The sequence below is a fragment of the Emys orbicularis genome, chromosome 24 (genome assembly GCF_028017835.1).
Source record: "Emys orbicularis isolate rEmyOrb1 chromosome 24, rEmyOrb1.hap1, whole genome shotgun sequence".
NCBI classification, from domain to species: Eukaryota; Metazoa; Chordata; order Testudines; family Emydidae; genus Emys; species Emys orbicularis.
Window position 1 is genome coordinate 552845 of NC_088706.1, and position 26606 is coordinate 579450.

Genomic DNA, 26606 nt, shown 5'->3' on the forward strand with positions numbered 1-26606 from the left:
TTACCTCACAAGTGGAGAACCAGTGTTGACAGGGCCAATTCGATCAGGGTGGATGTAGTCCACTCCCAATAATAGATGAGGAGGTGTCAATTCCAGGAGAGGCAAAGCTGCTTTTGTAATGAGCCAGCCACTCCCAGTCCCTATTCAACCCAAATTAATGGTGTTAAATTTGCAAATGAATTTTAGTTCTGCTGTTTCTCTTTGAAGTCTGTTTCTGAAGTTTTTTTGTTCAATGATAGTGACTTTTAAATCTGTACTAGAATGTCCAGGGAGATTGAAGTGTTCTCCTACTGGCTTTTGTATGTTACCATTCCTGATGTCCGATTTGTGTCCATTTATTCTTTTACGTAGGGAATATCCAGTTTGGCCAATGTACATGGCAGAGGGGCATTGCTGGCATATGATGGCCTATATAACATTAGTAGACGTGTAGGTGAATGAGCCCTTGATGGTGTGGCTGATGTGGTTGGGTCCTCTGATGGTGTCGCGAGAGTGGATATGGGGACAGAGTAGGCAACGAGGTTTGCTACAGAGATTGGTTCCTTGTTGGTTCCATGTTGGTTCCTTGTTGGTTCCATGTTGACTCTTGCTCAACAAATTGTGTTACTTTTATGTGTCTGATAATTCTGTTCTTTACTGTAGTTTCAACTAATTTGCCTGGTACTGAAGTTAGGTTTGGCCTGTATTTGTCAGGAGTGCCCCTGGAGCCTTTTTAAAAAATGTGTCACATTAGCTACCCTCCAGACATCTGGTACAGAGGCTGATTTAAGCAATAGGTTACATACTACAGACCTGCGGGTGGCTATCTTACAACAGAAAAACTTCAAAAACAGACTCCAACGAGAGACTGCTGAGCTGGAATTGATATGCAAACTAGATACAATCAATTTAGGATTGAATAAGGACTGGGAATGGCTGAGCCATTACAAACATTGTTTCAGAGTAGCAGCCGTGTTAGTCTGTATCCGCAAAAAGAACAGGAGTACTTGTGGCACCTTAGAGACTAACAAATTTCTTAGAGCATAAGCTTTCGTGGGCTACAACCCACTTCTTCGGATGCATATAGAGTGAAACATATATTGAGGAGATATATATACACACATACAGAGAGCATGAACAGGTGGGAGTTGTCTTACCAACTCTGAGAGGCCAATTAAGTAAGAGAAAAAAAACTTTTGAAGTGATAATCAAGATAGCTCAGTACAGACAGTTTGATAGATAGATAGATTCAATGTTTGTAATGGCTCATTGAATCTATCTGCCCTTGTAAGTATTTTCACACTTGCTTCTTATCAAACTGTCTGTACTGAGCCATCTTGATTATCACTTCAAAAGTTTTTTTTCTCTTACTTAATTGGCCTCTCAGAGTTGGTAAGACAACTCCCACCTGTTCATGCTCTCTGTATGTGTGTGTATATATATCTCCTCAATATATGTTTCACTCTATATGCATCCGAAGAAGTGGGTTGTAGCCCACGAAAGCTTATGCTCTAATAAATTTGTTAGTCTCTAAGGTGCCACAAGTACTCCTGTTCTTTTTGCGAATACTACAGTTAGTAGTTCTGCAATTTCACATTTGAGTTCCTTCAGAACTCTTGGGTGAATACCATCTGGACCTGGTGACTTATTACTGGTTAATTTAACAATTTGATCCAAAACCTCCTCTACTGACACCTCAATCTGCGACACTTCCTCAGATATGTCATCTAATAAGAATGGCTCAGATGTGGGAATCTCCCTCACATCCTCAGCAGTGAAGACCGATACAAAGAATTAATTTAGTGTCTCCGCAATGGCCTTATCTTTCTTCAGTGCTCCTTTAGCACCTCGATTGTCCAATGGCCCCACTGATTGTCCTTAGCCCTGCCAGCTATGGATTTTTCCCTGATGTCTTTACTTTCCTTATTAATTTTCTACCCTTTGTTGTATTTATCTATTCCCCCTTTTTCCATTTGTTATATTATGCTTTTCTATTTCTAATCGCTGCCTTCACTTCCCCATTGAACCATGGATGGGCTTTTAGCCAAAGTTGTCCTCTTTCATGTGGAATTGTGGCTTTGGGGCATCTAATTAATGCTTCTTAGAGAACTCACCATTGTAATCCAGATTTTTCTGTCTACATTTTTCCTCGCAGTCAATTTTGCTCAGACTTTTTCCTCAGTGTTGGGGAATTAGGCCCTTTGAAGTATGTATATTACTGGCTGGGCCTGTCCTCTGTTTACCCATATTGAATGTAACCGGGTCATGATCACTGGTCCTTAGACAATCACCAGCTCCCAGCCCTGTGATTAATTCATCTGTATCCAGTATAGCATTCCTTCATGTTGGATGCAATACCTTTTGTGTTAGAAAATTATCTATATTTTTTTAGAACTCTAACAATGTTTTACTGCTGGCTGAATGCAACCTCCAGCGTATGTCTCCCAGATTGAAGTACCTCATAACAACACAATTTTTCTGAACACACATAACAGACCGAAGTAACTCATACTGTTCTCTGTTTGATTCAGTGGTCTGGGCTTTGCTAATAGCACTTTGATCCATATGCATACAAGATCCTTGGGTCTGAGTTATCGATACCTCTAAAACAGGTAATGGCATCTTTTGCCCACTCAGATCTTCCTAAACAGGTTATAAGCAGTGACTTTAACATTCCAGTCATGTGAATTGTCCTACCAGGTTTCAATAATACCAATCATATCGAATTTCTTCTCTATCAATGAGAATTTCCAATTCCTCTTGCTTGGTACCCAGACTCTTAGCTTTGGCATTAAAACAACTGAAAAATTTCTTCTCTTCTCATTCTTTGCCACATCAGTTCAATTTGTTCCCAGCGTACTGCATTTGAGTTTGTACCACATTTGCCTTCTTAGTATCCTCCCCTTGTGTTGCTAGCTTAATGTCCTCCTGGCTGCTCCAGCTAGTCTCCGATGAATGGGCCACTTCACACCTCTCAGCCACCTGTGCTGCAGATTGATGTGCCCAGCCTCTTCCCCAAACACTAGGACCAGATTTGGGGCAGGGACTCTGCATCTCCAATCTTCTGCCTCCAGCTGGTTCATGCTCTCCTCTCAGCCCCCCCTCCCCCTCCCGCCCCGCTTCTTTCCTCCTTTCTCATAGGCCCTCCAAGCTTACCAGGGCATGAAGTGGCAAGAAGAAGAGTGGAGCTGGTGTGTAGTGTCCGGAGCAGTGGGTGGGCTCAGAGCAGCAGGGGATGTCAGACTGCAATGGACATAGTGCAGAGAATGTTGGATATGGAGCGGCATCAGAGCAGTGGGGGGGAGTCTGAACAATTGCAGAGCATATGGGGTTTTGGAGCTGTTGGGGTATTAGAACAGTGCATGAAAGAGTGGGGAGAAAAGGAGGGGGTCAGAGTTGTGCAGAAGGGGATGCTGGGGTGGTTTTGTCAGTCTCCCAAAACTCTCACATCCATTCCCAACCAAGTTTGTCCACCTCTTCAACAAAAGTCCCCACTGACTCCATGCTAGTCCCTGCACTGCTGCTGCATCCTCACCCTGCACCCACAGCTCCTCAATGTGGGTCCTGTGCTGACACCTGCCTCTCTATGGGAAGGAGGGCGAAGCAGGGTGTGCTGGAGAGGCAGAGACAGGAGGTGATGCAGGGGCAGTGAAGGGACTAATATGGAGCAGCGTGTTCTGTGGCCAGGATAATCATTGCCAAGGAGCCAGAGACAGTGAAGAGGGTGGGAGTACATGGGGGTGCAGAGAAAATATTCTTTTTAAAAGCAAAGGAATTAAATGCTCAAAAACCTTAATGCAGTGTTACAATTGGCCAGCAGTGCCCCATATCCTTCCAGAGTGTGGAGAGAGACTAAACAAAGAAACCTCTGAAAATTAGGAAATACAAAGTTAAGATACATGCCACAACCCTTGTTAAGTTGTTCCAATGGTTAATTACCCTCACTATTAAAGATGTGTGCCTTATTGCTAGTCTGAATTTATCTGGCTTCAGCTTCCAGCCATTGGGTCATGTTAGACCTTTCTCTGCTAGAGTGCAGAGCCCTCTGGTATCAAATTTCTGTTCCCGTGTAGGTACTTAAAAATGTGTATTGTTTGCCTGTGCCCAGCTTCCCAAGCAATCTAGATCACCCTGTGTCAATGCCCTGGCCTTTTTATCCAGATACTCCTGTACTGAGACTAATAACTTGTGATTGACTACGGCACCCTCCAGAAGGGTGTCCAGTCTGGATTTGAGGAGATCAAGAGGTAAAGACTCCACCACTTCCCTTGGTAGTTTGTTAACCTTTAACCCATTCCTAGTGGCTGTTATCAGCTCCGGCAGTTGGCACAGTTAAGGTTGCATTGCAGGGCTGGCATGTACCTTAACTTTGTATTTTCTGATTTTCAGAGGTTTAGGTTTAGCCACTGTTCCCATTCTGGAAGGGCAGGAAGCATCACAGGGCAACTTTAACTCTGCATTAATGAAGTTTTGGGGCATTTAATATATATTTGCCCCTTGAGCTAGAAGTGTTGTTGGTAGCAGTAGTAGGCAGTTATCCTCTATATGGATCAGCCAATAGAGGGGTGTGTGACACACGTTTTATCAGTGGACAATACATTGCTTGCCACACAGCAGTAGAATGTTGGGTATCAGGACTCTTGGGTTCTGTTTCTGAGCCTGGGACAGGAGTGGTTAGAGCAGTTGTTACAGCCAAGAGAGCCAAGTGCATAGGTTCAGCAGACTCTAGTTGAAAGGATGAGTGACTGAATCTTGGATCTGGATATTAGACATCTGGCATCTGTTCCTAATTGCCAGGAGTCCTGTTCGCTGTAAAATGGGGGGATGATACCAGTCTCCCTAAGGCAAGGGTCTGAAGCCTTGCCCAGCGAAAAGGGCTGTGAACTCAAAAAGTGGTGCATCCAACATGGGGGAAGTCTATATTAGACCTTGTCTTGACAGCTAAAGAGGAACTGAGCACAGAACTAAAAATGAATGGTAGCTTAGGCACAAGTGATCATGACTTACCACATTTATAATGTGCAAACAGAATAGAGTTCAGACCAGTGATATCAATACTTAGTGCTTTAAAAGGGCCAGTTTCACAAAGCTGAAAACAATTATGAGCCAAGTCAGATGGGAGGAAGAATTGAATCAGAAAAAAGTGAATGACTGTGAATTAAGACCACTTTACAAGGCTATGTCTACACTACAGACCTTACAGGGGCACAGCCCTATCGCTGCAGCAGCACTGCTGTAAGGTCTCCCATGTGGCTGCTCTCCCGCCGGCATAATTAAACCACCCCAACGAGCAGCAGTAATTCTGTCAGCAGGAGAGTGTCTCCCGCCAACATAGCGCTGCCCACACCGACGCTTTTGTCTGTGAAACTTATGTCTGTCGGGGGGTGTTTTTTCATACCCCTGACTCAAAGTTTTACCGACAAAAGTGCTATTGTAAACATAGCTCTAGTTGCCCCAAAAGCCACAATTCCCCAATCAAGGAAGAGGCCATATTGGTTAACAAAGGACATTTTTATTAAAAATCGATATAGTTGTAAAATGAACACAGTACACATTAAATGGATTAAAAACTGACTAACTGATGGGTCTCAAAATGTCATTGTAAATGGGGAATCATTGAGTAGGTGTGTTTCTAGTGGGGGTCCACAGGGATCAGTTCTTGGCCCTACGCTACTTAACATTCTTATCAATAACCTGAAAGAAGACATAAAATCATCGATGATAAAGTTTGCAAATGACACAAAAATTGGGGGAGTGGTAAATACTGAAGAGGTCAGATCTGGATCGCTTGGGAAGCTGGGAGCAAGCAAAATATACTTTTAATACAGCAAAATGTGTTTGTGTACATCTGGAAACAAAGAATGGAGGCCATACTTCCAGGATGGAGAACACTATCCTGGGAAGCAGTGACTCTGAAAAAGGTTTGGGGGTCATGGTAGAGGTGGACAATCAGCTGAACATGAGCTCCCAGTGCGACGCTGTGCTCAAAAGGTCTAATGCAATCCTTAGGTGCATAAGCAAGGGAAATCTTGAGTAGGAGTAGAGAGGTTATTTTACCTCTGTATTGGCCTGGGTGTGACTGTTGCTGGAATCCCGTGTCCAGTTCTGGTGCCCACAATTCAAGAAGGATGTTGGTAAATTGGAGCGGGTTCAGAGAAAAGCCATTAGAATGATTAAAGGATAAGAAAACCTGCCTTGTAGTGATAGACTCAAGGAGCTCAGTCTATTATAACAAAGAAAAGGTTACGGTGCGACTTGATTACACTCTAAATACCTACATAGGAAACAAATATTTGATAATGGGCTTTTCAGTTGAGTACAGAAGGTCTAACACTATCCAATGGCTGAACATTGAAGATAGCCCCATTCAGATTGAAAATAGGGCACACATTTTTAATGGTGAGAGTAATTAACCATTGGAACAATTTACTATGGGGCGTGGTGGATTCTCTATCATAAACAATTTTAAAATCAAGATTGTTTTTTTTCTAAGGGGTCTGCTCTAGGAGTTCTCCTGGGGCTGTTCTCTGGCCGGTGCTCTACAGGAAGTCAGACTAGATGATCACAATGGTCTCTAATAGCCTTGGAAGCTATGAATAGGTGACAGCATTGACTGGAGATTCTGAGCCTTGAACTCCTGGCACTCCTGGCTCCTAGCTCAGGGCACCTCGGCTGGTGGGTATTTTGTGGGGAAGGGACCCTCAGACTGTTGAAGAATGGAGATTGAAGGAGGCAGGCCTGTCCTACAAAATTCAGGACCCCAAACTCATGGACCCACCAAAAATGTTGCTCTAAAGCCAACTCTGGAGTCAGGACTCCTGGTTCTTATCTTCCTCTCAGCAACTGGGTCACTTTGTGATGCTGGGCAAATCACATAACCTCTGTGTGGCTCAGGTTGACTATCTGTTCAGTGCTGTGACGGCTTTGTATGGAAGGATTAAGAGCACAGTGTTTCCTTTCACAGGTGGGATGTGGGGTTTTCCCTTTCCCCTGGATTAATGGAATGTGCTGGACTGGCAGGCCTGGTCTCTCTGCTGAGACTATTTTGTGTGATGGTTTTGTTGGGAAATAGCCACTTGTCCACTGCATTGGGACCATCACAGTGATTCGGAAGGGAAGGCTCCTTGCAGCACTTGCAACACTGAGCCACCTCCTTAAACAGGAATGCACCGAGTCAAGCTAGTGCGTGCAGCTTGTGAGGAGCCCGTTCTTCTCATGCAGGGCTGGAACCAATAACTCCCTCCTCTGATCACTGACATCAAAGTCATTTGGCTTCGAAATGCTTTGCTCTCATGCATGCCCAGCTGAAGGAAAGGGCACATTCAATGACTGCAACCTGAGTTGCAGGAGATTTCTACTATGCAAGGGCCAGGGTGAGTCGGGGAGAGCTATGGCAAAGGGCGTTGCCAAGGGGCATTGGGGCAGACAAGCCCCTAAAACTATGGCACATTATCCAAATCAGGTCAAAATCTCCGAAGGACAGGCTTCCTCCGGGGAGCCCTAGCTGCTGCCTCCTGCTGGGAATGTGCTTTCACGCTGACTCCGGGAGGGGCAGAGGAAAGCAAGATGCCTGAACTTTTACAAACTTCCCATGGCTGAGTGTGAGCCCTGAGCCTCTTGAGTGCGAACGTTTGACTAGGAGTCCCTGGGGTGAGCCCTGAGCCATGAGTGTGAGCCATGAGTGTAAGCCTCAAAGCCACAGTCTGAGCTCTGAGTGGGAGCCTGGAGTCCTGAGAGGGACCCTGAGAACCTGAAGGGTGTGCCCATGGAGCCATGGTTCTCTTTTGTCTAATATCTTTCCCTAACTTCACCTTCCTGTGATCTCCTCCATCTCGGGGCTAGGGCGCCTCCTGCTGGCAGGCAGTCCTGCACTCACAGGACGGATCAGAGCCAGGAGACCTGCACTCATGAGATGGGAGCCCTGCGCTGCCAGGATGGGATGGGACCTGAGAGCCCTGTGCTCGCGGGATGGGATCGGGGCTGGGAGCCCTGTGCTCGCGGGATGGGATCGGGGCTGGGAGCCCTGTGCTCGCGGGATGGGATGGGACCTGAGAGCCCTGTGCTCGCGGGATGGGATCGGGGCTGGGAGCCCTGTGCTCGCGGGATGGGATCGGGGCTGGGAGCCCTGTGCTCGCGGGATGGGATGGGACCTGAGAGCCCTGTGCTCACGGGATGGGATCGGGGCTGGGAGCCCTGTGCTCGCGGGATGGGATCGGGGCTGGGAGCCCTGTGCTCGCGGGATGGGATCGGGGCTGGGAGCCCTGTGCTCGCGGGATGGGATCGGGGCTGGGAGCCCTGTGCTCGCGGGATGGGATCGGGGCTGGGAGCCCTGTGCTCGCGGGATGGGATCGGGGCTGGGAGCCCTGCGCTGCCAGGATGGGATGGGACCTGAGAGCCCTGTGCTCGCGGGATGGGATCGGGGCTGGGAGCCCTGTGCTCGCGGGATGGGATCGGGGCTGGGAGCCCTGTGCTCGCGGGATGGGATCGGGGCTGGGAGCCCTGTGCTCGCGGGATGGGATCGGGGCTGGGAGCCCTGTGCTCGCAGGATGGGATCGGGGCTGGGAGCCCTGTGCTCGCGGGATGGGATCGGGGCTGGGAGCCCTGTGCTCGCGGGATGGGATCGGGGCTGGGAGCCCTGTGCTCGCGGGATGGGATCGGGGCTGGGAGCCCTGTGCTCGCGGGATGGGATCGGGGCTGGGAGCCCTGTGCTCGCGGGATGGGATCGGGGCTGGGAGCCCTGTGCTCGCGGGATGGGATCGGGGCTGGGAGCCCTGTGCTCGCGGGATGGGATCGGGGCTGGGAGCCCTGTGCTCGCGGGATGGGATCGGGGCTGGGAGCCCTGCGCTGCCAGGATGGGATGGGACCTGAGAGCCCTGTGCTCGCGGGATGGGATCGGGGCTGGGAGCCCTGTGCTCGCGGGATGGGATCGGGGCTGGGAGCCCTGTGCTCGCGGGATGGGATCGGGGCTGGGAGCCCTGTGCTCGCGGGATGGGATCAGGGCTGGGAGCCCTGCGCTGCCAGGATGGGATGGGACCTGAGAGCCCTGTGCTCGCGGGATGGGATCGGGGCTGGGAGCCCTGTGCTCGCGGGATGGGATCGGGGCTGGGAGCCCTGTGCTCGCGGGATGGGATCGGGGCTGGGAGCCCTGTGCTCGCGGGATGGGATCGGGGCTGGGAGCCCTGTGCTCGCAGGATGGGATCGGGGCTGGGAGCCCTGTGCTCGCGGGATGGGATCGGGGCTGGGAGCCCTGTGCTCGCGGGATGGGATCGGGGCTGGGAGCCCTAGCTAGGAAGCACTGAAGGGTGAGACGGGAATGGAGGAGCAGAGAGGCAGGGTCCACGCAGGAGAGGGTTGATGCAAACATAATTCAGACAAAATGTTTCCTGACCAGTCCCTCCTTTTACTTCTCTGCTTGGACCCGAGTTCAGCAGCGCTAGCAACATTTGCTCCTCTGAGTCCCACTGATATTTCAAGAAGTGTTTACGTGAAAATATCTGCGTAGCCAGTGTTTCCATGATGCTTCTGCCTGCATCTCGTCCCGAGTTAATGCTACCTTCCGGGTGGAGGGGCCTGGCTGGGAGGGGACAGAAAAGGATTTGGGAAGCCCGTCATGCAGAGGCCTGTGCCATCATGGAGGGGTGGATTTCAGTGGAGCAGCAATCCCACCCAGTGCCCCAGCCTGTGCAGTCAGCAGGGAACTGAGGCCACTGACAGACAAACAGACATTGCTTGGTCATTTGAATCCACAGGCAGCTCTCTGCTCTCCCTGCAGCTTCCAGGAGGGGGCAGCCATAGCCCCATCTGGCAACTCCGTGAGTGGCCTGTGTCTTTGGGTGCCCCAACCTCCTGTGACTCTGTCCGGAGCAGGGGAGCCGATGCAGTTATGTGCGAGTCTGGAGGCCAGTTCTAAGCCCTAGTCCCTGTGTCCTGTGACAGGTACGCCCCAGTCGGGATCCTATTCTTAATCGCTGGCAAGATTCTGGAGATGGACGACTTAGCAGTGATGGGGGGCCAGCTGGGAATGTACACGCTCACCGTCATCGTGGGGCTGCTCATACACTCCCTGTGTGTCCTGCCTCTGCTGTACTTCATCGTCACCCACAAGAACCCGTGGGTGTTCATCGCAGGCCTTCTGCAGGCCCTCATCACCGCATTGGGCACCTCCTCAAGGTATGCTGCTTCCCAGGCAGACTGCGCTGGGGAGGGGCACTGCAGCCTGTGGGTAGGTTTGCCAGGCATCCGGTTTTCAACCGGAATTCCTGGTCGAAAAGGGACCCTGGTGGCTCCGGTCAGCACTGCAGCCCGGGCTGTTAAAAGTCCGGTCGGTGACACAGCGGGGCTAAGGCAGGCTCCGCACAGCTCCCGTAAGCAGCCGGCATGTCCCTGCAGCCCCTAGGCACAGGGGTGATCAGGGAAGCTCCGTGCACTGCCCTCATCCCGAACACCAGCTCTGCAGCTCCCGTTGGCCAGGAACCACACCAATGGGAGCTGCGGGGGCGGCGCCTGTGGATGTGGGCAGCGTGCACCATGCAGAGCCGCCTGGCTGCACCTCCGCCTAGGGGCCAGATATGCCAGCCGCTTCTGGGAGCAGCATGGAGCCATGGCAGGCAGGGAGCCTGCCTTAGCCCCACTGCGCCACTGACTGGGAGCCATCTGAGGTAAGTGCTGCCCGGCTGGAGCCCGAACCCTCTGTCCCAGCCTGGAACCCCCTCCCCGGGCCCCTTCAGGGCCTTCCTCCCTCCCGGAGTCTGCACCCCGCACCCCCTCTTGCACCCCTACCCCAGCCCGGAGTCCCCTCCCACACCCTGAACCCATCATTTCTGGCCCCACCCTGGAGCCCACACCCCCAGCCCAGAGCCCATATCCCCTCCCACAGTCCAACTCCTTGCCCCAGCCCAGTGAAAGTGAGTGAGGGTGGGGGAGAATGAGCAATGGAGGAAGGGGGGCTGGATTGAGTGGGGGGCAGCGCCTCAGAGAATGGGCAGGCCCTCGGGGGAGGGGCAGGGCAGGGGCGTGGCAAGGGTGTTCGGTTTTGTGCAATTAGAAAGTTGGCAACTCTACCCATGGGGGAGGGCTGGGGAGCTAATTAGACATGATGGGACACATGCTCAGAAGCTCCCGTTATTCTCAGTGGATGCTGAACTCTTGCCACCACCAGGCCATGGTGTGGGAGTCCCAGCTTCTTGCCCTAGAACCCAGTCCCAAGCCCAGCAAAGTCCCCATGGCCTTCCTTGGGCCCTGGATTGGGGCTGTGATCATGAGGGCATGCTGCCTCCATCTACGTGCATTAGTGAATGTCCCAGCCCTTTAAGGGGGGTTATGTACCTGTCTGGGAAGGAGAGTGGTGGCGACTTAGCTGCTGGCCCTGGACTGCATGCCTGAGCTCAGGGCCCAAACTCACATAGCACTGGCCTGGCCTGGGGGAGACTCTCAGCGTGCCACTCACACACACACACACTCACGCACACACTCACATGTGCTCACACACACACACACACACACACACACACACACACACGCACTCTCATAGACACGTAGTAACACACACAAACGCTCACACACACTCACATGTGCCCTCACACACATGCTCTCATGTACATGCACTCACACACATGCTCACGCACTCACACACATGCTCTCTCACACACTCGCTTTCACGCATTCACACATGCGCACTCACACATGCACATTCACACGCTCTCACACATTCTCACATGCATGCACTCACCATCATACTCACACATACACACTCACACACATGCATTCACTCTCACACATGCATTCACACATGCTCTCACAAACGCACACTCACTCTCACATGCACTCACACGTGTTCTCACATGCATGCTCACACACATGCATTCACACATGCTCTCACACTCACACACTCACATATGTTCTCACGCATACACACACATACATTCACTCACACACAGTCATGCACTCACACATGCTCTCATACACATGCACTCACACACACGCTCTCACATGTGCTCTCACACACTCACACAAACACACTCAGACAAGGCTGTCTAGTCTTTCTCAGTGATTGGGGAGAAGGTCCTCAAGACCCTTGTCTAAGACTGGTGCAAAGAAGCTCAGGATGGTGCCACCCTCCTGCAGAACAAACAGCTTTCTGTGGAACCCACTGCTAGGCCCGCTCCTGGCCTGACACCATCACTCCCAGCCAGCAGCAGGGCTGGGAGTCCTGACACTCTCAGGCAGCTGCAATGTGCACTATACTATCAAGAGACCCACTCAGCCTGCACCCCCTCCCAGCAGCCACTTCTGACCTCCCCCTCTACACCTTGCAGGGCAAGAAAGCACGGATGTGGGATAATAACAAACCAGGGAAGGGCCAAGCATGCTGGAGTGCGTGGCCTTTGCTATTTCCGAGAGGAAGGCAGCATGGTCTAGTGGTTAGAGCTCTGGGAGTCAGGAAACCTGGGTTCTGTTCTTGGCTCTGAGCTTAACTCTCCATGTCACCTTGGGCAAGTCCCTTTCCACTTTTGTGCCTCACTCTACAATACAGAGGTTCTTGGAGGCACCATGCCAGGGGCCAAGCCCTTGGTCCTTCCCCCCAGCGTAGGCTCCAGTAGCCTTCAGGGCCTATTGCTGAGGGAGTGGGGTCACAAAACGCCTCCGGCCAGAGCCCGCTCCCTAGTGCAGAGGTTGGGTGTGGCTTTTTCATGGTGTTTGGGGTTTCCTTTCAGCTCGGCCACGCTCCCCATTACATTCAGGTGCTTGGAAGAAAACAACGGGGTGGACAGGCGCATCACCAGGTTCGTTCTGCCCGTAGGCGCGACCATTAACATGGATGGCACGGCTCTATACGAGGCCCTGGCAGCCATCTTCATCGCACAAGTCAACAACTACGAGCTCGACTTCGGGCAAATCATCACAATCAGGTGACTGGGCCCAGGAATCTGTGCCGCTGAGAGGGAGTCTGGCACTGGGGGACTGCCAGGGCTTGACGGCAGACCCCAAAGGATCAGGCACCTGTTCTGCTTCCAAAAGGGACTGAGAAGAGGGGGAAACAACAAATTCAGTCTAGAGAGGGCCCCACCACAGAGACCCCACCTACCTCATCCCTTTCCCCATTCTGTCCATCTCCACCATGTTCCTAATGCAGTCCCTATAGTAGTGAGGTGCCCTGATTGTCTGGAGATGAGCAGAGGGGAGGAGCTGGCTGCCCCATCCCTCAGAGCCCAGAAATCTCCCTTTGAAATGGGTGAGTGCAGGGGAGGGCACATGCTGCTGCTGGGACACCGTAGACCAGAGTATGGATTCAGGAAGCAGCCTGGGTTCATGGCCACTGCAAGTGTGCACTGTGCTGCATGCCCGACCAGTCACTGCCCACGGGGATGGCAGGGGCCTGCTTGGTGACCGAGGCCAGAGAGCTGTTGAAACTGCAGCTGATGGGATTTGAGCACCTTTGTGATACACTGAATTTATTACTCGCGCTACCTGCCTCTTTGGGTGACACTGGCTCTGTGAACCGGTGCTGGACTAGATTGGCGCATAGGAGAACTCCTGCCTCTCTCAAAGTTTGCAGGAGGGTTCTTCACCCCACGGCAGGGGCTGGGAGTTTGACTCCCCCGGGCTAGGTTGTTCCATTCAGTCCCGGCTCGGGTGGATTGTGCTGTGGCTCTTGTTTGTAAAAAGGGATGAGATAGCACCAGGATCTGAGCAGTCCTGCACTTTGTGGAGTTTGAACTCCGCACCAAAGGTCATAGCTCCAGCCCCTCTACAGGCTGCATGTTTATATCACAGATCTTTCCAGCTGCTGACCAGTCTCTGTCCATAAGTCCCTTCTGAGCCATTTCTCACTCTGGAATCATAACCCAAAGCCAGGGAAACTGCTTCCCTGCAGGGCCTGCCTTAAAACTTGAGACCCTTTCGGGTATGTCTATACTGCCATTAGACACCTGTGGCTGCCCCATGCCATAGAACAGGGGTGGGGAACCTACGGCCTGTGGGCCAGATCCGGCCCATTGCTTAATTTCATCCAGCCCATGCATCCCATTGGCTGGGGAGGCTGTGCCTCCCCAAACAGCCAGGCGTGGACCTGCCCATGCTCCTCCCTGCCCAGGCCCTCTCCCCTCCTGTTCACCGCCACGCAGTGTGCAGTTCCTCCAGTCCCCCTGTGCTCCAGCCAGGGCTGGGGGGCTGCCCACCCGCCCTCCTGGCACTCTGGGGCTGGGCAGGCTTGTGCGCCATCCACCCTACTTTTGGTCTGGCCTAGTATGGCCGTTCTTATGTTCTTGATGAGACCTTACTGGATACTGTGTCCAGTTCTGACCTCCATGCCTCAAAAAGGATGTTGAAAAATTGGAGAGGGCTCAGTGCAGAGTTACAAGAATGATTCAAGGTCTGGAGAACCTACCTTGCAGTGAGAGCATAAAGAAGCTCAATATATTTAGCTCATCAAAGAGAAGGGTCAGAGGTGACTTGATCACAGTCTATACGTTCCTACCCGGTGAGAAGATTTCTGATAGCAGAGAGCTCTTTAATCTTATAGATTCATAGACATAAGGTCAGAGGGGTCCGTTTTGATCATCAGTTCTGACCTCCTCCATAACTCTAGCCATAGGTTCTGGGAGAACTAGAGCAGATCTTTTAGAAAGATGTCCAATCTTGATTTAAAGACTGCAAGTAACAGCTAATCCACTATGTTCCTTGGTAAGTTGTTCCCATGGTTAGTTACTCTCATTATTAAAAATTGTTCCTTACTTCCAGCCATTGGATTTTTTTCTACCTTTGTCCACTAGATTGAAGAACGCTCTAGCATTATATATTTTCTTCTTATAGAAGTACTTACAGACGCCTCACCACACATGCAGTGCAGGGTTTGGATGGTGGCAGTAAATAAGGCAGGGGCTACACACTGACTGAGGAATACTGAACAAGCTGCCTCCTTCACTGAGCATTGTCCGTCCTTTGCACTGAATGAGGTGCAATACTGTGGAAACATAGTGTGTGGTTATGGAATTAAGGAATGTACCATAATGCCTAGACACAAGGGGGCAGCGCTAGGCTTGCACAGGCCACCAGAGATCTGCCATTTCCTACCTTTGCAGTGTGTGACTTTGCAACCTTAACGTTTTAATATAGGTTTTTTTGTGTGCAATTAAAAAATAGAATAAAAGAAAAATAAGTGTGGAACCAAATTTGGGGCTTGAACCTGCTCCATTGATGCCAAAGGCAAAGATCTCGGTGGCTTCAGTGGGAGCAGAAGTGGGCACTGATTAAATGCAGACCTGCCCCTTTGCAGGGCATGGCCCACACCTTTCTTTCTCCTGCTGATCACTGTGCTTTCCTGTCCTCCCCAGCATCACTGCCACTGCAGCCAGCATTGGAGCGGCAGGCATCCCCCAGGCAGGCCTGGTGACCATGATGATTGTGCTGACATCGGTGGGGCTGCCAACCGAGGACATCACACTAATCATTGCGGTGGACTGGTTTCTGTAAGTTCCCTGCACAGGGGCAAGCACTGCTCCAGCTGCAGAGCCGGTTCCTCCCTGCTGCGCGCAGGAGTTTGCTGTGCTCAGCCCCTGTTCCGAGCAGCACAGTGAAGGCTCTAGGACCACCTTGTATCACTAGGCTTGCAACCTATTTCTGTACCTGTGGGGTCCAGCCAGGGCTCCTCAGCACATATCCCAGAGACTCCAGGCACCAGTGACCATGCTCAGAGCAGCCAGGTCACTGAGCAAAGTAGGCTCCATTTGCTCTAAACTGGCCAAGTCCTAAAGACTTCCTAGAGCTTCAGGGCCAGGTTGTCCCCAAAAGGCGCAGGCCTGCATTGGGGCAGTATTGCACCCAGGGAGCATGGGGAGGGCTCATGTCTCAAGGAGGCAAAGGGCCCCCCAGGGACAGCAGTGTGGTGTCGGAATAGGGAGGGCCAGGGGGCCATGGCCCTCCCACTTTTTGAAAGTGGACAGGTTAGTCCCGCCCCCGCCTCCAATCCTGCCCCTGTTCTTCCCCCCGAGGCCCCGCCCCCCGGCCAGGCTGGCAGCTGGAGCCCAGGGTGGGGAGGCCAAGAGAAGCCCCCGGCCCGTGTCCCCGTTCCTGGGCCCCCTGCCCAGGGCAGGTGGAGGGTCCGCGGCTCCTCATAGCTGTCTGGCCACGCGGCTCTTACGATGGCTGGGCTGCGGCTCCAAGGCCTCAGCCCCTGGCAAGAGCCGCGTCAGGGTAAGAGCCATGCGGGCAGCTGTGGGGAGCCACAAATCCTCCACTTGCCCTGGGCGGGGGCCCACAAGGCGGGAACATGGGCCAGGGGCTGTTCTCGGCCCCCTCACCCCGGGCAGGGTGGAGGGACTGCGGCTCCCAGCCTGCTCTGGGTTCTGGCTTGGCCGGGAGCGGGACCATGGCGCGAGTGGGGTCCCTGCTCCCCCACTTTTGGGAAGGTTCCGCCGGGGCTGGAATGTGGCCATGGCAGACAGCAGAAATATTTGTGTATTCTGCATGTTGTGATGTAGACTGAAGCGGATCACACTAACTGTGGGCATTAAAAATTAACAAATGAATAGACTGAAAGAGCAGCTCCCAAGTCTAAGACTGTGTTGGTAAGAAGGAAATTGACCAGAGCTGCAGGCAGATGACAATGGGTGAGTGCCAGAAAGTGCATCCCTGCAACACAGAGCAGGGGATGGAGGCTGGCTAAGGGTCTCAGGCCTGGAGTTGGCTGAGGAAGGTGAAGGAAAATAGGGAGCGGGTGAAATGATGTTGGCTGTTGTGTTTAAATGATTGCACCGTGTATGAGCACCCCCTCATGGCTAGAGGTCATGCTGCAGCAGCCTGCCTCTGTTCTTTTCTTTGGGGCCCTTTAGTAACTCACTCAGTTAACTGATGCTGAAGCGTTTTCTGCTCACTGCTTCACAGGGATAGGTTAGAGCAAGAGAGGGCGTAGGCTGGTGCTAGGGTGTCTGTAGCGGGCACTCAGAGCTGTGTTAGCACAGTTCGGGGGTCATCCCCCAGCAAAGCTCCATCCCCCCTCCTATGTGCACGGGCCCAGCACCCCTCCCTGTCCCCTCTGAGCCCCTGCCCTCGCACAATGCTAGGCCCACTCACGTCACGCAGGTGCTTAAACATTCCAAATCCGAGGCAATTTGCACACAAACCCCTCTGTTGGGAAGCAGTTCCAGCTGCCACACATGCAAGTTACCTGACAAACCACAAAGGCAAGGAAATGAAAAGTTAAAGCACCTAGCAGTATGTGCCCTCTACTCCATCCACAGACACACACCTTTTCACTACCACAATTACCATACGCCACACTGCGCAGCCTTAAATGTCCCCAGAGGGATTCCAGCCTTCTACCCCCACATTTTTCAACATGTGTAACATAGAGTGTCGTCTCTATAGCAAAGTGTAGTCAAGTCAGAACATGACACAGGCTCGATCCACCAGCTGGGCCTCTGCTGGTCAAGAATCAGTTTTCATCCCTTTCATTCCGGAACTGATGCTAGGCTAGCTGGGCATCGTAGAGCACACACAGGTACCCACCAGCATTAGCAGGGACAGTCTGATCGGCACCAACACAGAGGCCAAGAAGGGGGTTTGTTTGGGGTCCTAAGAGTTACAAGTTCAAGGAGAAATGACTTCTGCCTAGATGTGCCTCCCACAGTCAGCCGAACTGGAGGAGTAAACCTGGGTATACTCCGGTGAGCTGTGGAAGCGCAAGGTGAAGAAACAGGTCCTGCTGGCAAGAGTGCACGTGGGGTAGGCGGCTGCCGTCCCTGAGGGCGGCGTTGGGGTAGGTGTGGCAGTCACAGGCGTGCCAGCGGGTGTAGAGGGAGTGTACCAGTCCGTGGCTTCACTCCTCACTCCGTGGTTTTGTGTCAGGTGTGTTTTGTGTGTGGCCACCTTGACTATTTCACAATGACCTTTTTTTGTGTGTATAAACAAGTAGTAGAATGATGACATAACAGTGACCAGCAAAGAAACCAGAGCAATTTGGTGGGAAATGATTTGTAATCAGATTATGTCAAACTCTTGGTGGGGGCAGTTTGTTTGTTTGGTTTTGTTCAGGCTCGTTTTAAAGCACAGTTCTGCTCAGAAACAGCTTGGCAGGGGGGTGTCCTTGTTTGTCTTTCAGTGAGTCCAAATCCAAAGCCAGCTGCCAGCCCTGGGCCCTGCACCATCACCAGCAGAAAAGGTTCTGCAGGCCAAATTACCCCTCCAGGAGAGCTGTGCAGCCCCACTGCTGGGAGCGGGATTGCACAATTGGGAAGTGCCAGACTGCAGTTCACTCGGTCTCAGCCCAGCTGGCTCTGCCAAATGAAAACCGTTATGTGAGACACTAAAGGCAGCAGAACTGAGAGCGATCCACAGAGCCTGATTTTCGTCTCTCACCAGTTGTAAACTGAGAGCAATTCCTTTGAAACCAGTGGAACTATACTGGTCCTATTGACATTCCAGGGAAGTGAGAGGAGGGAGCAGATGAGTTGAATAAGAAGGAATCAGTTTAAAATTACTTCTCTGAGTCAAACTGAACTTCAGGTTTCCCAAGTCAGGGGGGCCATTCCGCAGTTGCCTAGAGCTGCCTTAGGAAGATTTTCAGCACAAATTTCTTTTTGATCCTTTGTCTAACGCACCAGGCACTAGAGCTGCTTGAAAAATGGGGAACATTTCCCTGAAAATGTTTGTGAAAAATGTGTCCCTTTTTTTGTTGAAATTCTGACATTTTTCAGCCTGCTCTGGTACCAAAAAGTGATGACATTTCCCTGAAAGACTCATCCCGTTTTTCCTGGTCACTCTTCTCTGCTGCTTTTCAGGGACCGTCTGAGAACCACCACCAACGTGCTGGGGGACTCCCTGGGAGCCGGGATTGTGGAGCACCTGTCTCGGCATGAGCTGGATGCACAGGACAGCGAGCTTGGGAATTCTGTGATTGAGGAGAATGAGAAGCCCTACCACCTGATCTACCAGGCGAACACCCACAAGCACCGCAGCGAGACAATCATGTGACACCAGGGAGCAGGGTTCAGATTGAGCCTTTAAAAAGGTCAAGACTGGAAGACAAACCTCTCAGCAGCAGGGGATGGAAAAAGAGTCAAGCAGAAGCAAACTCTCCCCCCCACACATTTCCCCACGCAGCCTCCCTGCCCTGCCTCTTTTAAACCTAAGCTACAGAGAAAACAAAGACTTAACCCTTTCCTTACCTAGAGAGTTGGATATTCATTGTGACCCTCCTATTAGAGAAGCAGGACTGAGAGGTCCTGGCTTCGTGGTCCACTGCCCCTCCCTGGACTAGACTAGGAGTGGGAGGATGATAGTATTTAGATTAGTAACTGTTTCTTCTCTGCACGTTGAGGCAGAAAGCTGGAGCAGCCTCTGTCTCCCATTTCTAGACATTGTCTGAGGCACCATGTGTTTCATGAGCGTCTTTCTTCACATTTGTATCTGCCTTTCTTTGTATGCTTGGCATGTGAAGGGTTAAGAACCAAGACAACTGGCTCCCAGAATTAGTTGGTATTTTGCAATAACCAACTAGGATCTGGTTGCTTCCATGGTACGTCCCTGTCACTATACAGCAGCATTTTTCTTGTGAAGTCCTGGCTTTCTAGTTTCTATTGTGATCCAGGGATCAGACCTGAGTATGTTACATTCAAAGGTAGAGTTGGCCTAGCAACTCCCCTGGTTCTCAGCTAAAGCACTACCCAACCAATAACTGGAGCTAGATTAGTGATTTGATTGTCACTGTGGCTGCATAGAAGCATTGTCACACAATTCTTAATGGCTTGTCCTCTTGCAGAGATGCAGAGCCAAACAGCTGGTCAGGCTCCACGGGTCTGAGGATCACCACTGGGAACCCGGTTTATGTTAGCAAGGGGCACACAAGGAATCAGTGGGGAGTCCCCAGAAGAACTCCCCAACTTCTTAAGTGTTAATTATATTTATATTTATATCAGAATAGCAGCAGTGACATCATAGCAGCCTGGGGTTCCTGAGGGCCTGTCTTATGCAGTATCCTGGCAACCTTGTTACAGGCAACTCTCGGGGCTGCGTGGCTTTCAAGGGGCTGGGAGACTGTGGACAATATGGACATTCTGACTTTTCTTTTACTCTTTAGTTTGGGACAAAATATCATTACCTGTGAATATGGGCTAGGCTGGCAGAACCAGGAAGGGGTTGAATGACTTCTGTTCATCTGAAAAGCTGCTAGAGGTGGGCACACGAACACAGACAAAGAATTGATTGGCATTGGTTAAAGCATCTAGCAGTCTGTAGGTACTCCAGGTTCTTGTGGCCCATCAGGACTTGGATGGGAAATCAGGCTCCTTCTAGGGGGTCGTGCCTTGGTAGCCAATAGCTCCTTGTTCTGACTATCATAGCTTTTTTCTGCCAGGGTTAGCTTCTGAGAATAAAAGGCACAAGGGTGGAGTAGAGGTGGGGGGCTTGTTGACCTATGGCAAAGTTTGAGGTGTGGGCCTCGATTGTAAATGGTTTAATGGAATCTGGGTGAATCAGGATGAGTGCTGAGGTGAACTTCTGTCGATCAAAGGCCGACTGAGCCTCTGCACCAGGCAAACCGGGGCTCCCTTTTACATGAGCACCATTAACCATGCCGCCAGGCTAGAGAATCCTTTAATAAATTGCCTGTAGAAACTGGCAAACCCCAGGAATTGCTGCATCCTGCTACCTGCTTAGGCACGGCCCAGTTGGATATTGCTGCCACCTGACATGGGTCCATGGTGAGTCTCTTGTGCAAGACGATATATCCCAAGAATTCCACTGTGTCTTTATGGAACTCAGTTGTTCTCCACGCTGGAGAGGCAGGGCCAGACCTGATCAATTTGCATGGGTTTGGGCACTGGAGAAAGGACTGGTGAGGGGGGCCTGGAGCCAGCAGGGCTGGTGGATGCTGGGAGGACTATATTTTTTCTTGGCAGAATTTGGTCAGGCAGTCCGTTGATCTTGATGCATAGGTCGACTAACCCATCTGGTTAATGGAGTCATTTTAGGCCAGGCTGGAAATGATAATTCTGGTCAGCCTCATTGCACTCAGTGTCTGCTGCCAAGCATTGGCACTCTAGCAGCTGGCTGGCATCCCTGCTAAAACCTGAAGTGCAGCTTCAGCTGCACACTCGAAGCTCACTGCCATAGCTTGAATGAAGTCCTTACATTGTCCCAGAATGGCTTCAGGATTGGCGACGCCAAGCTAGGGCCTCCCCAGTAAGCAGGCTAATAATCTGTCCCACTCCGGGTTGGTCAGTGGGGTACATAGAATCATAGGGTTGGAACTGAGACCTCAGGAGGTCACCTAGTCCAACCCCTATCTCTGAGCGTATCAGAAATAGGAGCCAACATTGATTTATTTCAGAGTAGCAGCCGTGTTAGTCTGTATCCGCAAAAAGAACAGGAGTACTTGTGGCACCTTAGAGACTAACAAATTTATTTCAGCATAAGCTTTCGTGGGCTACAGCCCACTTCTTCAGATGCATAGCATTGATTTAGGAACCCACGAAATTTATTGTGATGGCCATTGAATTTATCAATGGGGGATGGGGGAGCTTAGACTCACAGGGAACGGGTCAGAGCTGAAGGCAGTGTGGCTTGAGCTTGAAGGACTGCATTCTGCGCCTGCAGGGTAGCACCCTGGGCCGGCACGGTCTGTAGGACTCTGGCTAGCTCTGTTAGAGAGATATTGGCCTTTGTAGGTTCTGCACTCTCTGCCTCAGCTCTAATTCTCCTATTGTTTATATTGGGCTGGCAGTGACCGGAACATGGGTGGTTGGGCTTAGTGCTGGGAGCAGGACTAGGGCCTAGTGGTTAGGGCAGGAGTCGGTAGGGAGGAATTGCAGCCCAGGGTCAGAGCTGCAGTACCTGGAGGGAGACAAGGCTGGGGCCAAGGCAGCAGCAAGGCTGGGAATAGCAGGCACAAGAGCTATTGCAGCTGTAGGCGAATGCTTTGAGTAGCTGCTGAACTGCTGCTGCTTCTGCTGGGCATTTTTTTTTTTTTTTTTTTTAATGGAGATATCCCATCTCCTAGAACTGGAAGGGACCTTGAAAGGTCATCAAGTCCAGCCCCCTGCCTTCACTAGCAGGACCAAGTACTGATTTTGCCCCAGATCCCCAAGTGGCCCCCTCAAGGATTGAACTCACAACCCTGGGTTTAGCAGGCCAATGCTCAAACCACTGAGCTATCCCTCCCCCCAATGACTGACTTCTCCCACCAATCCAGCGGCGTAGACAGACAGGCAGCCTACTCCAGGCCAGCTGCACTCATGAGGTTGCCGGAGATTGGCTCAGCTGCAGGCCCTGCTTCCAGACTGTGGGTCCCAATAACCACTCAGACACATGGCTGAGTGAAGGGGTAGTTTTACTAGGGATGCAGATACCCTAGGTATAGAGGCTTAAGCAGTTACAGTTCAAGGTGTGTAATAGAGGTTCCTGTTGGGGTCCCTGGCCAATCCAGTCCAGAGCCAGGGCTCTTCTAGCCCACTGCTTAGGGTGCCCTCTCCAGTCCAGTCTCTACTCCAGCAAACTGGAGCTTGCAGGTTTCCAGGCCAGGCTCAGTTAGTGTCTCTCATTGAGGCCTCTCTACACTGTCTCCCTGCCCAGCCACTGCCACTCCCACATACGTCCCACACAGACCTGCACCCACCTGTGACGTCCAGCAGTCACAGTCTGTTCCACGCGTGGCTGTCCAGTTCTTTGGGCTTCTCTCCAGCTCCCTGCTGCCATGCAGCTCCCCCTCCTAAACAAAGCCTGGCCACTTCTGGTAGAGGGTCTTTCCCCTTACCTGGCCAGGAGTAAGGGGAGGTGTGGTAAGGAGGGGGCTGACAGGATTTGTAGCCCCCTGCTCTGCAGAGCCAGCACACTGCCTTTCATGGGAGCTGTGCAACCAGCACCTTGGGCAAGGCTTGGAAGCATTGACAGCTTCAGACAGTTGGGTCTTATTTTTCTGATTTATTTTTGTAAGTGAAATATCTGCACAATTCTATCATTTGAAAGCAGGCTGCTGCTCCCCTGGCAGTAACTTGATTCATGTCCTGCTGGAGCGATGCCACACTGCAGACCGGTCTCTCGTGACAGTGATAGACTGGCACAGTGCAGGCTGTAGGGCTTCTACTCCATCTTTTAAATCAGTGCCTAAATAAGGAGAGCCCAGAAAAACTCTGTCCGTTTGCTATTTACACAATGTGGTGGCGTGAACACCCCTAGCTGAGCCATCTCCTAGTGGACTGCCATTTAACACAGTAAAGACCCAAGCTAAGGAAACTAGAATGTAATACCCCCCAGGCTCCAACAACGTCACAGTCTGACAAGCCCAGGGAGTGAGGAAAGTAGGAGTTACAGTAACATCCCCTTCTTAATTTCCCCACCCAGAGGGTAGATTGATCGTGCATGTGGGCTAGGGGACAGAGTACCAGACTAGATCTGCAACTGACCTGCTGCGTGTCCTTGGACAGGTCACCTTCCCCCTTTGTCTCAGTCTTCCCATCTGAAAAATGATTCTGATTCTGACCCACCTAGGTAAAGCACTTGAGAAGTGCAGATAGAAAGTGCTATGTAACAATCACTCATTTTAGAGAGGGGTAAACTTAGCTGCAGCCTTAATTATGGAAAGGCAGACACCTGATCAGAATTGGAATCTCCATCCTTAGAGGTTTTTAAGGCCTGGCTTGACAAAGCCCTGGCTGGGATGATTTAGTTGGGGTTGGTCCTGCTTTGAGCAGGGGGTTGTCAGTGATTTTCAAACTTTTTTTCTGGCGTTCATGCCCACGACCCAACAGAACTGGGGATGAGGGGTTTGAGGTGTGGGAGGGGCTCAGGCTGGGGCAGAGGGTTTGGGTGCGGGGGTGAGGGCTGCGGGGTGGGGCCAGGATGAGGGGTTTGGGGTGCAGGAAGGGGCTCTGGGTTTGGGGGGCCTCGGCTGGGGCAGGGAGTTGGGGTGCGGGAGGGGTTCAGGGCTCTAGGCTCGTGGTACAGGCTCTGGGGTGGGGCCGGGGATGAGGGGTTTGGGGTGCAGGAAGGGGCTTCAGGTTTGGGGGGCCTCAGGGCTGGAGCAGGAGATTGGGGCACAGGCTTACCTCGGGCGGCTCCTGGTCAGCGGCGCAGAGGGGGTGCTAAGGAAGGCTTCCTGCCTGTCCTGGCACCGCAGACCGGGCTGCGCCCCAGAAGTGGCCAGCAGCAGATCCAGCACGCAAGTGGCTCCGTGCAGCTCTCGCCCGCAGGCACCGCCCCCCAGCTCCAGAGTGTGGAGATGATGCTCGGGGCGGAGGCAGTGCGCAGAGCCCCGTGGCCCCCCCCCCCCGCCTAGGAGCCGGACCTGCTGCTGGCTGTTTCCGGAGCACAGCTCGGTGTCAGAACAGGTAGAGACTAGCCTGTCTTAGCCGGACAGCACCGCCGATGGGACTTTTAATGGCCCAGTCGTCGGTGCTGACCAGAGCCACTGAGACCCAGTGCCTTACATTCTGCGACCCAGTACTGGATCGCAACCCACAGTTTGAAAACCAGTGGACTACATGACCTCCTGAGGTCTCTTCTAACCCTAATCTTCTATGATAATTCTGAGTTAACATGTTAATCGGTAACAACCATCGGAACAATTTACCAACAGTTGTGGTGGATTCTCACTGGCAATTTTTAAATCAAGACTGGATGTTTGGCTAAAAGTTCTGCTCTAGCTCAATTACGAAACCTCCCAAACCTTCACCCAAACTTCAAAAGCAAGAACGTTTGAGTCATGGTGACTTTTGTCATGCTTCACATTCCTTGATTCTGTAGAGCTATGGAAGCTGCGGTAACAGCACCAACAAGGTATTGAGCTGCACAAGCAGAAGGCTAGACTCTAGAACGAGAGAGCAGTTCTGTAACTGTATAAACCCAATACGGGATACTGGGTGCATTTCTGGGCACAGTCCCAGCAAGCTCATTCCCTGCAGGAGACATTAACAAAGAATTTAGGAGAGGATGAAAGGTTTAGGCAGTCAGGCTTATCCTGCTGCTGAAATGATCTTAGTAGAGATTTACAACAACCCTACATTGCATGAATTTCAGGGCCTCAAGAGACCATTATGTTAATCTGACTTCCTGCATAAGCACAGACCAGAGAATCACCAGGTGATTCCTGCATCAAGCCCATAATCCGTGGCTCAGCTAGAGCAGATTCTGCCCAGTCCTGATTTAGAGACTTCAAGGACTTGTCTTCACTGCAAAATCAACTCAAGTTATAATCTGAGTGTTGCTCCTAACTTGAATCCTGTCCACCCCCATACCCTTCACTCAAGAGCAGTGGTGTTTTTAACTTGCATTGACTGCCCCAGAAGAGGTATAGACTAAAACCCGAGTGACTTGCTAACAAGTCCACTCTGTAAAACAGATTCAGGTTAGTGCTATTCAAATGCTGCTAGTCTTTCAAGTGCTAGAGAACTTGCCACCTCCATGGCAATCTGTTCCAGGGGTTACTCGCTCTGCTGAATAGCTGCATTCTATTCCCAGAATCAGCAGAGATTTTATTTTCATTTTGGTGTTGGTGTCCAAACCTATTAATTAGGGACCTAGTAATTTGCTAGCACCTTTCATTCCAGACTCTGAAAGTGGTTAACAGTTCTTAATTCATGAGCCTTCACACCCTCTGCCCAGTGCTGTGAGGCTGCAACGTAGAGGTGGGGAAAATAAGAAACTTTGACAGATTTATTGAAGTGAAAGTAAGACACACACAGAACAAATCAGAAGAGAAGGCAGCTGAACCAAATAGTTCACTGCAGTCAAGAGACCCCTAGTTTTGTGTCTGGGGAGCAGAAGCTAGTGTTCTAGCAAAATAACTAGAACATTTAAAAATGGGCAGGAAGTTGGGGCCAGGCAGCTTTTTCCTACCCCTAATATTTCTCACATCTGTAGTACAGGGAGTAATGTACTCTGCTGAGGATGGCTTTCAGGAGGTAGAGGGTAACCAAGGCATTGCATGTGCTTTCTTCATTAGAAGGTCCTTTTATTCAGAGCATATAAAAAAAGTAAATTCTTCTCATTTTCCCAAAGATAGTTTTGCTTCGGAGGCAAAAGGTAAAACCCGTTATGGCTCTCATCTGCCCAGTTGTTGTTAGCAGGTACTTAAATGCATCTTGTGCTAAGTGAGCCCTGCATCCCATTGCACGAATACAAGCTGACAGGCAAGGCTCCCACAGAGCAGTATGCCTAAAGCCTTGCCTCTTGCAGTTGCCTACTTTGGGAAGGAGACTCGGGAAGGAACAGCAGCTGAGCAGCGGCCTGCAGTCAGCTAGTGCAAACCTGGCTCACCCGGGGGGGATTTCAAAATTCAAGCTGAAGAAAGATCTTTTTACCTTGATACCTTTTCGCCCCAACCCTGGCATTTTTCTTCAGGTTGCCAGCTAATTACATGGTTAAGACTGTAGGTCTTTATGTTTACACTATCCAAAGGGTAAAAGATTGTCAGAAAGGTGTGTACATCTTTCGCTTTCGCTCACATTTTTTTGCTGCTACTTCCAGAATGAAGGGAGGTGCAGATTCACAAAGATACTTGTGTGTTGTGATGCTGATCGGATTGGGCCCCACGTGTGAGTTAGGTGGGCGAATGCTGATCTGCCTTGGTTTGTGAATCACTCGGAGGGTTAGGCAGTAGGTTGGCGCCTGGGCACCTAGAAAGAGGCAGCAGTGCA

The 26606-nt window shown here is 51.4% G+C and overlaps 1 protein-coding gene across 1 annotated transcript in view; it reads left to right on the forward strand.

Moving 5' to 3' along the window:
- LOC135894000 (excitatory amino acid transporter 1-like) overlaps positions 1 to 18948 on the forward strand; it is a 55811-nt gene extending 36863 nt beyond the window's left edge. Inside the window, exons 7-10 of the mRNA XM_065421967.1 lie at positions 9916 to 10149; positions 12693 to 12887; positions 15312 to 15446; positions 18756 to 18948. Of these exons, the coding sequence (XP_065278039.1) occupies positions 9916 to 10149; positions 12693 to 12887; positions 15312 to 15446; positions 18756 to 18948 (757 nt within the window). The remainder of the gene's footprint in view (positions 1 to 9915; positions 10150 to 12692; positions 12888 to 15311; positions 15447 to 18755) is intronic.
- The last annotated feature ends 7658 nt before the right edge of the window (positions 18949 to 26606 follow it).